This window comes from Scaptodrosophila lebanonensis, unplaced genomic scaffold, assembly GCF_003285725.1.
Source record: "Scaptodrosophila lebanonensis strain 11010-0011.00,11010-0021.00 unplaced genomic scaffold, SlebRS2 tig00000043-arrow-pilon, whole genome shotgun sequence".
Taxonomy (NCBI): Eukaryota; Metazoa; Arthropoda; class Insecta; order Diptera; family Drosophilidae; genus Scaptodrosophila; species Scaptodrosophila lebanonensis.
The window spans coordinates 12,870,131-12,885,959 of record NW_022060545.1 but is presented as its reverse complement, the minus strand read 5'-3'; the positions used below and the strand labels follow the sequence as shown (position 1 = coordinate 12,885,959).

The 15,829-nt window shown below is 37.1% G+C and overlaps 5 protein-coding genes across 8 annotated transcripts; 1 reads left to right on the top strand and 4 right to left on the bottom strand.

Moving 5' to 3' along the window:
• Positions 1-112: 112 nt before the first annotated feature.
• Positions 113-1,352, bottom strand: LOC115622951 (peroxisome biogenesis factor 2). The gene is made up of 4 exons (XM_030517086.1): positions 1,230-1,352; positions 1,091-1,168; positions 601-1,032; positions 113-547 (listed from the first exon to the last, which is right to left on the bottom strand). Exons 1-4 carry the CDS (start codon positions 1,266-1,268, stop codon positions 239-241), a joined length of 858 nt encoding a protein of 285 aa, XP_030372946.1. The 5' UTR covers positions 1,269-1,352; the 3' UTR covers positions 113-238.
• Positions 1,353-2,554: 1,202 nt separating this feature from the next.
• LOC115622931 (adult-specific cuticular protein ACP-22) lies at positions 2,555-3,463 on the bottom strand. The gene is made up of 3 exons (XM_030517059.1): positions 3,236-3,463; positions 2,767-2,863; positions 2,555-2,694 (listed from the first exon to the last, which is right to left on the bottom strand). The coding sequence occupies exons 1-3, from the start codon at positions 3,461-3,463 to the stop codon at positions 2,555-2,557; spliced, it is 465 nt and encodes a 154-aa protein (XP_030372919.1).
• A 6,484-nt stretch (positions 3,464-9,947) lies between these two features.
• Positions 9,948-10,928, top strand: LOC115622803. Its single transcript, XM_030516871.1, has 2 exons — positions 9,948-10,002; positions 10,063-10,928. The coding sequence occupies exon 2, from the start codon at positions 10,063-10,065 to the stop codon at positions 10,813-10,815; it is 753 nt and encodes a 250-aa protein (XP_030372731.1). The 5' UTR covers positions 9,948-10,002; the 3' UTR covers positions 10,816-10,928.
• LOC115622802 (putative nuclease HARBI1) lies at positions 10,891-12,426 on the bottom strand. 4 transcript variants are annotated; one of them, XM_030516867.1, is made up of 4 exons: positions 12,169-12,426; positions 11,891-12,109; positions 11,668-11,815; positions 10,891-11,612 (listed from the first exon to the last, which is right to left on the bottom strand). In XM_030516867.1, the coding sequence occupies exons 1-4, from the start codon at positions 12,391-12,393 to the stop codon at positions 10,954-10,956; spliced, it is 1,251 nt and encodes a 416-aa protein (XP_030372727.1). In that variant the 5' UTR covers positions 12,394-12,426; the 3' UTR covers positions 10,891-10,953. The 4 variants fall into 4 exon arrangements, 3 of the variants coding, with proteins under 3 accessions (XP_030372727.1, XP_030372728.1, XP_030372729.1); XR_003995359.1 differs by having other exon boundaries at positions 11,578-11,602; positions 11,668-11,805; XM_030516869.1 differs by having other exon boundaries at positions 11,578-11,602.
• Positions 12,427-13,608: 1,182 nt separating this feature from the next.
• LOC115623014 (putative nuclease HARBI1) lies at positions 13,609-15,092 on the bottom strand. Its single transcript, XM_030517184.1, has 4 exons — positions 14,843-15,092; positions 14,565-14,783; positions 14,342-14,489; positions 13,609-14,286 (listed from the first exon to the last, which is right to left on the bottom strand). The coding sequence occupies exons 1-4, from the start codon at positions 15,065-15,067 to the stop codon at positions 13,628-13,630; spliced, it is 1,251 nt and encodes a 416-aa protein (XP_030373044.1). The 5' UTR covers positions 15,068-15,092; the 3' UTR covers positions 13,609-13,627.
• Between the last annotated feature and the right edge of the window lie 737 nt (positions 15,093-15,829).

Below are 15,829 nucleotides of genomic sequence, written 5' to 3'. Positions count from 1 at the left end.
AATGCGCGAGTCGATAACAAACTGACTCTCTCAAGCAAAAAATCAGTTGAGAACTTCTCTTTGTTGCCTAACACCAAAGTGCGTTTCGCAGCACTGTCAAACACGCAAAAAATTACCGCAAATATAGAAATATATTTATAAAGCGTGATATAATCCCTTACTATGTTGCTAAACAATAAATTATGTCTTATATTAACACAAAAGAAAAAAAAAAACAGATACAAATCGAATAAAATCATTACACACTCCGAATCCCATCCTCATCACAAGGAGCATCACATTTTGTACAGATAAAACTTGAATCCGTTAACAAATTAGCACGAAGACAATAATAACAATAGATATGACCACATCCCATGTGATGCGGAAGTGTGGGACGTTCGCCGCAAAAAATGCAAGTGGATAGCGTCGTCATTTTTGGCACTACCAATTTTTGATTGAGGCTTTCTCGCCGCCGACCGTTTAATTGTTGACCAAAGAGCCACGACTTGAACAGCCTTTGAATTTTGCGGAAGTTGATTATGGGTAGTACAAGCCCAAGGATTTCCTGCAGATTAAAAGGTTATGCGCACTGCACCTTTGGAAAAACGATGAACTCACCATGAATCCTCCCCAGAGCAGTTCTCTTGTTAAATATTTGTAGCCAATGTCGCGCCGCTGATTGTTGCGCAGACTAATGTAATCCAAGCCTAAGAGATAGTCAACCAACGTGGGCTTCCTACCTGTCTTTAGAAAACGAAAGTAATTGAGGATGTTCAAGACAAGAGCGCTGTTCTCCGCCCAAGTAATGGCGTGGCTAAACCATTCAACGCGATAGGTTAGGCGCCTTTCCTCCCAGCTTTTCACATAGCCGGGTAACACGGTAAGTGCAAAATGAAGAGCCAAACGTGAAATTGTCAAACGCTCGGCATCGTAAGCCAGTACCAACAATTGTTGGCCAAAGGTCGAGCAGCGCTTTCCAATGGAGCCAAACCAAATGGCCGACTGTATAAGCAAGTCAAGCTCAGGTTGTATTTTGATAAACAACACAGGCTGTTGGTGTGTTTTAATATATGCACGTTATGTTAAATTGTGATTTGCTGTTACTTACCGATATGGCTTGTAAGTTCTCCAGCAGGTTGTCGCGTATTAAGCGTGTAATGTCCTTGTTTAGGTAAATGGCATCAATCTGTGGGAGGGTTAATGCGCTTAGCATTTAGCTAATAGATGATAGTATATTAATATGTTACCTGATTTACACGCGGCACATATATATTTTTTGCCAACATTTTGTTTATTTAAGAGTTGTCTGTTTATTTTCATTGAAATTTTCCTCCTATTGCGCTGTACTCTGCCCTTTTTGTTATCACACGAGACAGCGGTGCTGCCAACCTGTGCCAATGCATGCCGCAATTTGACTTGAAATGCTGTCAGCGTCTTGTATGAAAAAGGCGAGCAAAACAAAAACGAAAGCAGCCACATGCAATCCACATGCCGCATGGAAATCGCGGCTCACTTTTTTTTTTAAATATAATGAACGCGCCGCTTGTTAACAATTATAAGCGTTAATTAGTAATAAATTAATTCAAATTTGGAAATATACAATTTATTTAGGCAATTTAGGAAGCTATTCGATTACATATTATGTAAGAGAAATGAAAACAAAATAACAAATCAAACCAGTTGCAATTCACGCGGAACATACGCGGAAAATGTCTGCTATTTTTTGTTGAAAAATATAAGCTGCGCTAACGCAGCGTAAACCAGTTGGCAACATTTGACGTTTGGCCATTAATTGCACGCCAAATGTGGCAAATGTCCAAGCTTGCCCCAACACATGTGGTCCGACAACCCGCGGAGCACGCAAGTTCAATGCTTGGGCAATGACTTCTTTTACTCTGTAGCCCCCGCCAATTTCTATGCCAAGTAATTTAAATACATAACTTTTGATTTTATAAAAAGTACATAATTCACATTTTATTACACAGTTCTCATTGTTGCTGTTACTGTTCTGTACAAAAACAAAAATTTAATATACTGCAGCTAGAAGATATGCATGTTTATGTAACAAGAAGATATGATATTGGATGATATACGAGTATAGTATAGATTGATTATAAATTCGTTGAGTTAAACTGAGTCGATGAACTAGCGTAGGAGAGACAGTCGTTTAAGTTAGTGACTACAACAAATCGGTAGCGCGAAAATTTGTAGTAGAAATAGTGTAGTAGAAATTATTTGCTATCACAGAAATAAAATATGTAATGATATATGAATATTAAGAAGTAAATAATACACACACCCTCACACAAAATGGTTGTGAAGACAATGCACTGATCTGTGTGTTTGTGCGTGTATATATATCTGTGTCCTAATTACGAGATATGAAGCTGATTTACAATTCATGGTCGATCGCTAATGTTCGTTTGTTGTTGCTTTTGTTATCGTGATTTTTATGAAGCTGTGACAAAACGCTTGTCTGCAGCAATTTGTTCGAGCAATTTGGCTAACTCTAATTTCAGTATTTCTTTTAAACTTTTAACTGTACACACATTAAGTTGTAATTGTTGTTGGCTTAGTAGTGATGCTCGTGCAATTCCTCGTGATGATGCACGGGCGCGGTCTTGTGCACGACAGCATTGAAACCATTGTGCTTGTCGGCTGTGTAGTCCACAGTGCGAATGGAACCATCAGGTTCGACCAGGGAGTATTGGCCTGCAAGAGTATTACAAGTTGCAAGCGATCAAGTTTGTTTCCTCAGTCTTTCGTTTTGCAGTTCACACTTACCCTTCACGGTGTCACCGTCGCGTGTCTCATGCTGAGATTTAACATCGCCAGTATGGAAATCATTGACGCCATATTTGAAGGCATATTTGGGAGGTGCCTGTCATTAAAAAAATGGCATAAGTCATAATTAGATTAGTATTTCAAATACCAACTCCCTAAAGGAAGGGGGGATTTGCAATAATTATTACACTATTTTTATAAATAGTGACGATTCACGATTCACATGCTAGGCTGTTTTTTAATTTTTTTTCAACCAAACATATTTAAACTTTTGTTAAAGTTCGATCAAGTCACAAACTTTAAAGAGTTTGTTCTATCTTAGTGTTATGTAGATCTAAATAATAGTGATTGCTCAAACGGGATTAACCTATAAACCTAAATGAATACATAATATCGACTGTTGAAAAACGGATTAGCCTTCACAAACAGTATTTAATTTATTAACTTCAATATATTAGTAATAACTTACATAATAGTCAACATGCTCATCCTCGTGATGCTCTAGATGCTCATAGCCATGTCCATGCTCCTCGCCCAGCGAGATGCGTTCGATCTGATGCTGATGTCCATAGTCGTGTATGGGCGCTGCCTCGTGTCCCAACTGCTCGTAGCCATGATCCTCATAGTAGTGATGGTCCAGGGGATAGGCCATGCTCAAACAGAGAGCCGACGCGAAAATCAGATACTGTAATTGCATAATTGCCAACTAGTTAACAAATTGTTTATTTGTTAATCGCCACCAGACGTTGCGAGTGTTGCAATTAGCGCGCATGCGCCACGCGACAGCCCAACATACGATGGTAATCGCAATCGCCATCTCCATCCCCAAAGCAAACCCCAACTCCTCCCTCATTGTCACACGTCACTCTCGTTGGACCGTAATGTCTTCATCAGCAGCGAGCGTAGGTTTATTGCATTTTTAATGAAGTGTTAGGTTGCGGTCTCATTGTGGTTGGGTTTAATTTGGCTTTTGTTTTAACGATTTGCCTTTTAACGTCTGCTTGCAAAAACGCTAGTAAATTTTTGCATGTTTTTGTGGCCGAATGGAGTGCAAGTGCTTTGTCTTTGTGGCTTATTTTGAAAAGTGACTGCGGTCGTTCTTCATTTAAATCAAACAAACGTTTTAAATAATACGTTCGAAGTAAAATATGTATAAAAAAACACATTATGTTATAGTGGTGCTCTTACCCCTAAATATAATGTGAATCGGTAGTTTTTTTTTAAATACTTGTAAATAACTAAAAACAACAACTACTGAAAAATTAATTAAAACTAATTAAAATACACACACAAAATTGTCGAATGTCCCAAGCATGTCGTAATACAAAATTTTCTTACAAGCAGTTGTGTTTTCAAGACATGTTTGTTGAATGATCGTATTGCTGTCGAAAATGTCCTTGCTAATGATTCGTGTGATTTCAGTCACTATTTCCGGGTGGTAATGGATGTATACCGAAGCTGATAAATTACTCAATAAACCACATTTGAAGAAACCAAAAAATAAGTTTGGCAACAAAGTTTGACTTGAAAATAATATTGAAAATTGAGCTTTTGTTTGCAGACTGCTTTTTATAGCGCTCTTTGAATCGGAAATTCAAAATATTTTATAACTAACTACCCGAAAACAAATAAATTGAAACCAATTGTAGTGTTTAGCTTTTACAATAATGCCAAATATCCTCGCTTTGCATGTGTAAGTGAGTGTGGCTGTTGAGAGAAGGAAACATTGAGGATATTTTCATCAATAATTTTGCACTTTAGATGTAGGTGTTGGCACTTTTTTAGTATTTCGTTATTGCAACTTTAGTTTTTTCACTTTTTCGTAAAGGATACGCCGCACATAGAGTTATAGCTAGCACTGGGTATATCCTTTCTGCTTGAGTCCTGATGCTGCTCACCTTAAGTGCCATTTTTATTTATTTATAGTATATTTTTTAAATCGTAACGAGATCACAAAACAATGTACGAACAGAGCTTGATATTGTTGTTATAATTGTTGTTATATCTCGAGGAGGCTTCTCTCGCTACACGAAGTGCACGCAACGACTTTCCACAACTGAATAATGTGGCTGCAACGAAAATTTGTTGCTTTTATATATTTAGGAAGAAAGTGAGCTGCAAAAGCACCAATGGCAGTTGTTGCTATTGTTGCTGCGCCGGCGTTCCGTTTACGTGTTGAGCCACGGGCAGCGCAGCGGCAGCGATGTTGCAGTCAGTGTTGGCAGCGGCAGAGGCAGAAGCAGCAACAGCAGCCATAGTGAGCGGCAAATTCGTTGCAACGGCTTAAATTTAAAACAGTTCGATTTTTAGTTTGCATGTTGTTGTTGTTGTTGTTGCTATTGCTATTACTGTAGTTGTTGTTGTTGTTTTTGTTAATATTGTTGCTGCACAGGACTTGGACTTTTATATGTCATTAATGACACTGTTGATGGCGCTGATAAGTCGGAATCGTCGCGTCGTTGCTTGAGTTGCCAAATCTGCTCGTTGCTCTAATTTTAAGTGACAACTTGACGTTTAAATGGTTTGTTAATAATTTCTGCCATATTTCTGCATTGCAAACACAACAAAAATAATAATAATAATAATAATAATAATAATGAAACACAAAAGCGACTGCATTTTAATGTCTTTTTGCATTCTATTGCCCAAAGCATCATTAAAAGCAATTTGACCCAAATTTTCCATTGGACATAGCCGTAGCTTTTGATTTGCATCTTTCGCAGTTGGTGGCCCTCTATTTCCATTTCCATTTTCATTTCTTTTATTTTGTTGTGGCCTTAATGCGCTAATTTTGGTAAATTGTAAATTGAGCTTTTTACTGCGGGCCACAATAAAAGCCAAGCGCTGTAACAATAAAATTTTGTAATATTTAAGTGTTTCGCTTGGCCGTATTAAAGGGAATTTCTTGTTTTATTTCTACTGTTGGGGGTTATACATTAGTACTTTAAATCAAAGTTAAGTGCAACAACAACAATAGCTCATTGGCAATTGCACAATTTCAGCAATTATTTCAATTCAATTTACGAATCGACAGCTTGTTTTTTCTTTGGAGCATTTCAGCTCAAGTGTTGACTAACTGGGCAGTAGAGCGTGCAGTTTGATCGTAGAGGATTTTTCTAAACTTGAAGGTGAATTCTTTATGCCATTTTGTAAATGCTTTAAATTACATTGAAGTGTTTAGTTGCCGACCGTCTTGGACTGAAAGCCACAATCAAGTGATTTAATGTGTGCCAAAAAAAAAAAAACCAAAAACAAAATTGTTCTAAAATGCAATCAAGGAGAATTCTTGTTATTGGCTGGGATTGTAAGGTCCGTCGAAAATTAACGTATATTATATATTTCGATTTAAATTTCGAAATAATAAGTATTTAATTATGTCTTAAATCATTTAAGCCAATTGGCATTCAGCTGAGAGAAAGGGGCTTGCAAAATGTAAAAAAAAACAGAAGCGTGGGAAAATAGTTTATAATATAACTATTGTATTGAACTTGTACATACATACAAAAAGTCTGGCATGTTTTCTTTTATATTGGTGGTTCCAATATCATTAAATTTGCGATTTAGTTCAAATTTATTTTTAAAAATGTCTATGTCCTATTTATACTAATATTCCTTTATATCCCGCACAGGCGATCATCTTTAGATATTTGTGTACATGCTGGATTGCACTATTAAGTTGATTTGAGAAACTCGATCTGTAAGTGGGGTCCAAGAAATTATTCTTTTAGTTTTAAATACCTGCCGGAAATTTCTTCAGCAACTACTAAATATTCATTGAACTTAATTGTTAAAAGTGGCAATAAATTTGTTATATTGCTTGAATCTTTTTGAATGAATATTTATTTATTTTGAATTTGTTTGTAATTTTGACAGAAGGATGGGATATATTAATAATATTAAAATTGTATGGATCATCATTGCATTAGAAACAAATTAAGAAAAAAGAAAACCAACTTTTCAGTTGCAGTTGCTGGCATCTTTATTGAAAATTGCACATTCCTCTGCCATTGTTATTATTTTCTTCATTCATCTTCATTAAATAAACTTTAGCTTGCCTGTTAGGTTAATGGACTTTTTCGATGGATACATAAATACTATTTTAATTGCAAGAAATATTATTATGGTTGACAGCGTTTGACAAAGGCTGAGACAGCAAACAAAAAACAATAATAACAACAGCTACATGATGACTATCGAACAAGAAAATCAAAGCAATGTACAATGTAAAAAAACAATCAAACACACACGAGACAAAAAACAAGCAACAATGCACAAGAAGTCTGACAAATAAAATAAATGCTTAATTATAGTCGAATGTATGTGTGTGTGTAATCGCGTTGGCGTTGCACCAGGTGGAAAATATAACGCAAGTCAACATGCCAGAGCTATTGGTTGCATACCAAAAAAAAAAAAACTGCAAAAAATGGATAACAAATAAAAATAAGAGAAAAAAGGCAAACGGCTTTGAAATGTTGCAATTGGCGAAGCGCCACAAATGGAACGCAATGTTGATACAATTTGCGAACTTTTATTTTCTTTTCGTGCAACTTAGACTAATACGAGTATGTGTACCAACAACAACAACTACAAGAACAGCAGCAACAACCAACCATTTCGCTTGATGCAAAAGTCTTCGTAATCCCATACACATTTTATATTTTGTTGGTTCATTGAAGCGTACCTGTTGTTGTATCTATTGTTGTAGTTGTTACTACCACAGCAGGTGTTAATTTTTCAGTTATTTGGCAAAACAACAAAAATATAAGAAGAAGAAAATGTATGTAGTCTCCAGTTTACTTTTACTGAGTGGCAGGCTGGCAGACAGGCAGGCCACTCAATCAATCTAACCAATCCGCATGCTCATTGCCCGGTTTGGCCAAAATGCAAAAGTGAAAAGTCAAAACGCGTTCGGCTCACATTTTGGGGCAATTGTGGGCTATGCATGTAACAGCTGCTGCTGCTGCTGCCAGCAATTACCTAGTAACTCATATTTACTGTTAGACATTTAGTACATGCATTAACTGTGCATTTACGACATCTCCTCGCCTCGCCTCGTCTCTTGCCACTCATCGCGCTGCCTGATTGTCTGGCATTTGCCTGGCAGTTTGGTTGTTTAATGAACGGGCCAAAAGCAAGCAAAAATGTTTTATCGCTGAACCAACAAAGCTAACAGAGCTAACAGCAGCCGGTCAAACAGTGAGTGAGCAAACATATTACACTGAGAAAGACAGGCTCTATTATTTCGATTTACTCATTTCTTCTGAGACTATTATAAACATCAATCGTCCCTATTATGGTAATCCAATATTTTGATCAGATATAATAATATTCAAAACATCTTGCTTCCTTTTTTATTTCACCAACCAGTTGATGGTGCATAAGTAATTATATGCAATTACAGCTAAAATGCAATTGAATAACCAAAAAAATTTTGATTAAAGATCCACCATGACCATGTACATACATACATGTAAAATAATATACATATGTATATACCTGGATTTCAGTTAAGTCGATCTTACATATACATTTTACATTATTTCTCAAATAATTTTGGTTCAAGCATACACTGTCAAATTATTAAAATCAATAAGATTTATTTAAATGTGTCCGAATGTGCAGTAAAAATGATGCCATTAGGAGTCCCACATAATGCTTTTGGGTCTAGAAGATAATTTAGAGAGCCTTTTATTGATCCATCAATATGAGTAGCCGACCCTGCATTCTTTTCTTTGAAGTTACCGAAGGAATTGGGTGAACTGCTTCTATCTCTTCTCTTAAATATTGTAGATGAAATCTTCTAACAAATACAAGTATATTGAATAAATACGAGTGATTTGCTAATTTTGCGATTTTTCTCAGTGCTCATACTAAGAGCAATAACAACAACATTAGTTGTGCAGCAATGACAACACAGCAGCCTTAAACATCAGCTACCACATACAACACCGACAACAAGAACAACAAAAGCAACAACTTTTGTCTCATTGTTTCATATTTATTAGTAGAGTGCGGGGCCTTTTTGCTGCGAGTCTGTCTAACGAGCAGAAACTTGTGAGCATCTTTCGTTTGTCGTTCCGTCCGACGGCGGCGACGGCGGCGCACTTGTGGGAACTTTTTCTGTTGCTGTTTGTGAATTGTTGTTATTGTTGTTGTAATGTTATCCTTTTATGCATGTGGGGCCTGCACTTGCGCAATAGCACAACATTGTTGCTGCCGTTGTCGTTATTGTTGCTGTTACTGTTGTGGCACATAGCAATTGAAAATTACGTGCATTTCAATTTGAATGTTTTTGTTTTTAGGGAAATAGTGTAAAATTGCTTAAGCACATCAGTAGCCCTCGCGCTATTTAAAATCACTTTACTGGCCATAATTTAAAAACAACTATGTTTGCTTTGAAAGCGACATATGAAAATTTTGCTTGTGTGGCGTCTGTTGCTGCTGCTTACTTCAAATTTAATGTGGTGCCTGTCAAATACCGCAAATTTTGCGTACAACTGGTTTTCTTTAAGGCTGAATTGTACGTGGAATTTCTGCATCGCGTAGACGCATTGAACTCAAAATTCACACGCAAGCATTCAATAGCAACATTTGATGCTGCCGCCCTAGAAAACAATGTTGCGTGGAGTAGTGCAACATGTTACTGAAACTGGTTGTAGTTATTAAAGAAATTATTCTGTCGTCTTTGGCAACAATGTTGTCATCAAAGTGATAAGCTTTCAGTTGTTTTTGCGATTGTTTTAATGCAGTAAGTTATAATATTTGTTTTTTGAATTATTTCGCACAACGCAATATAATAGGCCAATAGATTGACTTATTATTTAACTATTTTTATGCGAAATTTTGTTAAATGATTTAGACATTATTGAAGATGATGAAATCATGAAATAGTTCGTTTTGGTCGGTTACACCTATTATTATTCTTCGTGCAGGAAGCAAAGAGCAAGAGCTCGGTACAAATGCTGTTATTTTTGCTTTCGTACTTAAAAAATATTTACAGAAAACAATACCTAATGTATACATATGTATGTACATATGTATAACATCAATATAATGTTTATGTGTATATGAATATTTGGCACAAAATATTTGCCTGTGTGACCGAACCGTACCGCACAGCAATCGCAAATCGATTCTAGCTATTGTAGTCGCGACTATCGATATAATAATAATAAGAACAGCTGATTGACTTAGAAATTGTGCGACCGGCTATCTTTCAATTTGTTTACTGCAATTGTGAGTAGATTTTACATTTTTTTTTGAAAAAAATTTTGAAATAATTGGAGGATTTTGTAGATGAACTACGGAAGAGAGTCGGTCATTGATGATAGCGAGCCCTTGTTAAAGCTGGCACGTGGAAGGCCGAAATGTGCTAGGGCCATGAATGACGACGATGTATTTAAGTTAATAACTTGTGTTCAGAGCAATGAGTGCATATGGAATTTAACAGACGCCAACTACACAAATAAGAATGAGCGGAGAAGTGCTTGGATGGAGATATGGAACCAACTCGATTGTGCTTACGAGGAAACTGAGCTGCGTGCCAAATGGTCCAATCTTCGCATACAGTACAATCGTGTATGTCGCAGGGACAAATCAAGTCTAGGAGCTGATTTTGAGCCTGCTTGGAAGTTTTTCAATGCCCTGAGCTTTCTTGGACCTGTCGATCGGGCCCAAAAACAGGAAACATTTCCCCATACAGTATTGGAGGAAAGCCCAGACAACAGCAGCGGCGGTGCATCATCACCAACTTTTACCAAAAGGGCAGCATCGCCATCATTTAGCAAAGGACCGTCAAATAAAAGGCAACATCATGACATGATAAGATCATCATCGGCCTCTGCGGAGATAGTTAATACTTTGCGCGAGGCAGTTGCCGCCATAAAAGGCAACAAAGACAACAGTGCGAATGTAAATTTTTGCAAATACCTTCTATCTGAGCTGGAGCAACTGTCTGATGTTAATGCATTTATTATGCGTAGGGAACTGCTGAACGTACTGATAAACTACAACTTCCCACCGGAGCACACTGATAAGCTTTCCATTTAAATTAGTTTGTGTTACAAATAATTTACTTTGTCCATCTCATATATGTACATGTTTTTATCTGTATAGCTAGCTAAGCGAGTAGCTTTTAATATAATAATAAATATTAATTCTTATTTTGTATTGGTGTATTTTTTTAAGTTAAATATGATTGTATTGGTAGTGAAGATCACCTTCTTCAATGAAATACTCGATAAACTCGTCCTGTATGTCTTTTACTCCTTCATCCAAAAATGCGGTATGCGGCTCGAGGGCATGGAATGTTTTGGACTCGGTGGATTTGTGCCATTTACCGGGAATAAGTAGTCCATTTGATTCATATCTGTCGACTGTGGCTCTTGTTATATAATTCGGAGCCATTTCAAGTAAATAATTGTGCAGAGCGCAACATGCCAAGGTAACTAAGCGTGTCTTTTCTGGATTAAGTGCTATCGGACTATTCAGAACACTGAACTTATACGACAATACGCCGAAAGCATTTTCAATCGAACTGTAAGCTCGGGACAGACGGTAATTAAAAACTTCTTCCATCGGGCATAAATCTGTTTGCAAATAGCGTTTAAGAACTCTGCGGTTCAAGGGCAAGGCATCGCCACCGACCATAAGGAACGGCATAGGAAGTTGGCGCAGTGGCAACGGAGCGTCCATCGGCAATTTATAATTGTTGGCCAGTAAGCCCTCACTCAATGGGGTATGCTGGAAGATTCCGTCAGCTGGAGCCTTACCATTCGAATCGACATCAATATAAATAAACTTGTAATTGGCGTCTACAACTCCTATTAGAACAATGCTGAACAGTCCTAAAAGTGTGTAAAATTGAATAACTGGTAATTGGTGTGCGAAACAAGGCCATACTTTTGTAGTTATGATAAATGCGTTCCGTACTTGCCGGCGCTACCATCACGACATGCCTTCCATCGATAGCGCCAATACAGTTCGGGAAGTTCAATATTGTGTTAAAACCATCCGAAATCTGTTTCCATTCGCTTTCATCTGAGGGAAACTACAAGTTGAAAGGGCTGTTTATCCATTACCAAATTATCTGTATACTTACATATACATGTAAGTATGTACCTACCTTAATATAATCATCTTTAAGCACTCTATACAATGCGGCGCAAACCTCTGGCACTAGTTTGCTTATCGTGGTGTGTGGCACTCGGAAGGTGCGTTGCAGGGCTCGAAATTTTTCTCCGGTTGCCAAGTACCTTAATGTCAGCATAAGGCGGCACTTAGCTGAAATAGCACTGCGCATCAGTGTGTCCTTTTTTGTTATCAGGGGTCCTACAAGTCCCAACTAAGACAAAGGTATCTTATTAGTTTTATTAATGTAAAAACAATTTAAGAACAAATTACCAAGTGCTCGAAAGTTGTGGCATTCATCAGCCAAAAATGTTCTTTAAGCCGCGGCTTTTCGATGCGCAACTCCTTAAATACCATTTCGTAGAATCGTTCTTCTTCATGTCGTTCCCGTCTTCTCCAAAGCCTGCGTGGTTTTCTACTTTCCTCTTCCAAGAGTGCCTGCATGGCTGCAGCCCCGAAACACAACATTAGTATACTTTTATTTAATTCGTCGTCCATTTTGCCTCTGAGATATTCAAATGCGGCATTTTAATTACATTGACGACTGGTAATCGGCAAACTATAGCCTTGTTATTCACAGCTGATAAACAGCTGTTGCTTAGGGGACGCCAAATTTTGTTTATACTATAAAACATATGATATGGGAATAACTTTTATTTACCTGTGGTACCGTACTTCTAAACAACAACAACAAAGACAACTGTGCGAATGTAAATTTTTGCAAATACCTTCTATCTGAGCTGGAGCAACTGTCTGATGTTAATGCATTTATTATGCGTAGGGAACTGCTGAACGTACTGATAAACTACAACTTCCCACCGGAGCACACTGATAAGCTTTCCATTTAAATTAGTTTGTGTTACAAATAATTTACTTTGTCCATCTCATATATGTACATGTTTTTATCTGTATAGCTAGCTAAGCGAGTAGCTTTTAATATAATAATAAATATAAATATTAATTCTTATTTTGTTGCAATGGTGTATTTTTATACTCTGTACATAAAATGTACAAGAGCATATTAGGTTTGCCGGAGCTGAAAATGTAACAGGCAGAAGAAGGCGTGGCAGACCCCACAAAGTATATACATATATTCTTGATCAACATGACGAGACGAGTCGATCTAGCCCTGTCTGTCCGTATGAACACCTGGATCTCAGAGACTATAAGAGGTAGACACCAAAATTTGCACAAAGATGAGTTATGTGTGTAGGCTGTGCAAGTTTGTTTTTTTTTTATTTTCCTCCCCACTTTGGAATTTCCATCCTTCTCACTCTCCCATGCAAATCGAGATTTTCTCTAACTGCCGTAATTCTTGGAATTTCGAAATTTTGGAAATACCCCCAGTTAGTAATTATGTGTCCGTACGCCAAGTTCCATCATGATAGACCGATTTAACAAGAAGTTATAGCCATAAATATATTTGCTGCTGCAGCGCTGCCCGCGGCTGTTGTTGATGCTGTTGTTTTGGTTGACTGCGAACATGCTTACACAGACACGAATAGACGCGCATAAACATACATACACTCACATAGACGCAATTGCTTTGTATATGTGCAATTATACACCCTTTACGTGAGTTCAAATACCAAAAGAGGTAAAATCGATCAAATATTTTTTTTTTTAATTCTCTTACTCTTACTCTTTTTTTAATTTCTATAATTATTCTAAACATATGTACAGAGTATTTCAAAGTCGGGACTTGACTTTAGCTTTTTTTACTTGTTTTAAGTTAAATATGATTGTATTGGTAGTGAAGATCACCTTCTTCAATGAAATACTCGATAAACTCGCCCTGTATGTCTTTTACTTCTTCATCCAAAAATGCGGTATGCGGCTCGAGGGCATGGAATGTTTTGGACTCGGTGGCTTTGTGCCATTTACCGGGAATAAGTAGTCCATTTGATTCATATCTGTCGACTGTGGCTCTTGTTATATAATTCGGAGCCATTTCAAGTAAATAATTGTGCAGAGCGCAACAAGCCAAGGTAACTAAGCGTGTCTTTTCTGGATTAAGTGCTATCGGACTATTCAGAACACTGAACTTATACGACAATACGCCGAAAGCGTTTTCAATCGAACTGTAAGCTCGGGACAGACGGTAATTAAAAACTTCTTCCATCGGGCATAAATCTGTTTGCAAATAGCGTTTAAGAACTCTGCGGTTCAAGGGCAAGGCATCGCCACCGACCATAAGGAACGGCATAGGAAGTTGGCGCAGTGGCAACGGAGCGTCCATCGGCAATTTATAATTGTTGGCCAGTAAGCCCTCACTCAATGGGGTATGCTGGAAGATTCCGTCAGCTGGAGCCTTACCATTCGAATCGACATCAATATAAATAAACTTGTAATTGGCGTCTACAACTCCTATTAGAACAATGCTGAACAGTCCTAAAAGTGTGTAAAATTGAATAACTGGTAATTGGTGTGCGAAACAAGGCCATACCTTTGTAGTTATGATAAATGCGTTCCGTACTTGCCGGCGCTACCATCACGACATGCCTTCCATCGATAGCGCCAATACAGTTAGGGAAGTTCAACATTGTGTTAAAACCATCCGAAATCTGTCTCCATTCGCTTTCATCTGAGGGAAACTACAAGTTGAAAGGGCTGTTTATCTATTACCAAATTACCTGCATACTTACATATACATGTAAGTATGTACTTACCTTAATATAATCATCTTTAAGCACTCTAAACAATGCGGCGCAAACCTCTGGCACTAGTTTGCTTATCGTGTTGTGTGGCACTCGGAAGGTGCGTTGCAGGGCTCGAAATTTTTCTCCGGTTGCCAAGTACCTTAATGTCAACATAAGACGGCACTTAGCTGAAATAGCACTGCGCATCAGTGTGTCCTTTTTTGTTATCAGGGGTCCTACAAGTCCCAACTAAGACAAAGGTATCTTATTAGTTTTATTAATGTAAAAACAATTTAAGAACAAATTACCAAGTGCTCGAAAGTTGTGGCATTCATCAGCCAAAAATGTTCTTTAAGCCGCGGCTTTTCGATGCGCAACTCCTTAAATACCTTTTCGTAGAATCCTTCTTCATCCTGTCGTTCCCGTCTTCTCCAAAGCCTGCGTGGTTTTCTACTTTCCTCTTCCAAGAGTGCCTGCATGGCTGCAGCCCCGAAGCACAACATTAGTATACTTTTATTTAATTCGTCGTCCATTTTGCCTCTGAGATATTCAAATGCGGCATTTTAATTACATTGACGACTGGTAATCGGCAAACTATAGCCTTGTTATTCACAGCTGATAAACAGCTGTTGCTTAGGGGACGCCAAATTTTGTTTATACTATAAAACATATGATATGGGAATAACTTTTATTTACCTGTGGTACCGTACTTCTTAAAATCAAGGTAAAGATCCAGAAACTCATCTTTTATATTAAATCATATAATTTTATTTAATAGAATTTACAAATTAAACATTTGCAATTATTTTACAATGAATAAAGTAGGTTGGAATCTTTTCACATAAAAAGAACACTATTTATAGCATTGTATTATTTTTATAGATAGGCTTTGGAATCTGTTGAAAATAAATATTTTAGAAATTCATGTTTTTGCGATTATCGAAAAGTAATTCCTTCACATATGAAATATTTTCTTTTTCAATTTGTGTTCTATGTTTGAATACAAAGAACACAATCAAGGTGGCGTTGCCATATCGATAAGCTGTATGGAGCCTGTGGATTCTCTTATTCCTGGTGGAAACAAAGAATTTAGCAATATTTAAAATAAATTTGACAAAATTAAATGGGTCCGAATTAAAAGCAATCGATGATTTACTTCTTATTGACAACAAATTGCAAAAAAATCTGTCCAATTACTTAAATAAGTAAATTTAAATTTAAAAAACATTGTCGTGTTCCCTTAAAAACAATAAAAAACTGACTTTAAATTTAATTACAGTTTTCTGCCATGCACA

What these genes read in the sequence shown, in the direction of transcription:
- LOC115622951 (XM_030517086.1), bottom strand. Translation starts at nt 1,268, where the DNA reads ATGTTGGCAAAAAATATATATGTGCCGCGTGTAAATCAG. An exon ending in AGAACTTACAAGCCATATCG is followed by an intron (nt 1,033 to 1,090) that starts GTAAGTAACAGC and finishes ACACACCAACAG; the next exon opens with CCTGTGTTGTTTATCAAAAT. An exon ending in TGCTCTGGGGAGGATTCATG is followed by an intron (nt 548 to 600) that starts GTGAGTTCATCG and finishes TTTAATCTGCAG; the next exon opens with GAAATCCTTGGGCTTGTACT.
- LOC115622931 (XM_030517059.1), bottom strand. Translation starts at nt 3,463, where the DNA reads ATGCAATTACAGTATCTGATTTTCGCGTCGGCTCTCTGTTTGAGCATG. An exon ending in ATGAGCATGTTGACTATTAT is followed by an intron (nt 2,864 to 3,235) that starts GTAAGTTATTAC and finishes TTTTAATGACAG; the next exon opens with GCACCTCCCAAATATGCCTT. An exon ending in CGACGGTGACACCGTGAAGG is followed by an intron (nt 2,695 to 2,766) that starts GTAAGTGTGAAC and finishes ATACTCTTGCAG; the next exon opens with GCCAATACTCCCTGGTCGAA.
- LOC115622803 (XM_030516871.1), top strand. Translation starts at nt 10,063, where the DNA reads ATGAACTACGGAAGAGAGTCGGTCATTGATGATAGCGAGCCCTTGTTA.
- LOC115622802 (XM_030516867.1), bottom strand. Translation starts at nt 12,393, where the DNA reads ATGGACGACGAATTAAATAAAAGTATACTAATGTTGTGTTTCGGGGCT. An exon ending in CCACAACTTTCGAGCACTTG is followed by an intron (nt 12,110 to 12,168) that starts GTAATTTGTTCT and finishes CCTTTGTCTTAG; the next exon opens with TTGGGACTTGTAGGACCCCT. An exon ending in TTAAAGATGATTATATTAAG is followed by an intron (nt 11,816 to 11,890) that starts GTAGGTACATAC and finishes TTCAACTTGTAG; the next exon opens with TTTCCCTCAGATGAAAGCGA.
- LOC115623014 (XM_030517184.1), bottom strand. Translation starts at nt 15,067, where the DNA reads ATGGACGACGAATTAAATAAAAGTATACTAATGTTGTGCTTCGGGGCT. An exon ending in CCACAACTTTCGAGCACTTG is followed by an intron (nt 14,784 to 14,842) that starts GTAATTTGTTCT and finishes CCTTTGTCTTAG; the next exon opens with TTGGGACTTGTAGGACCCCT. An exon ending in CATTTATCATAACTACAAAG is followed by an intron (nt 14,287 to 14,341) that starts GTATGGCCTTGT and finishes ACACACTTTTAG; the next exon opens with GACTGTTCAGCATTGTTCTA.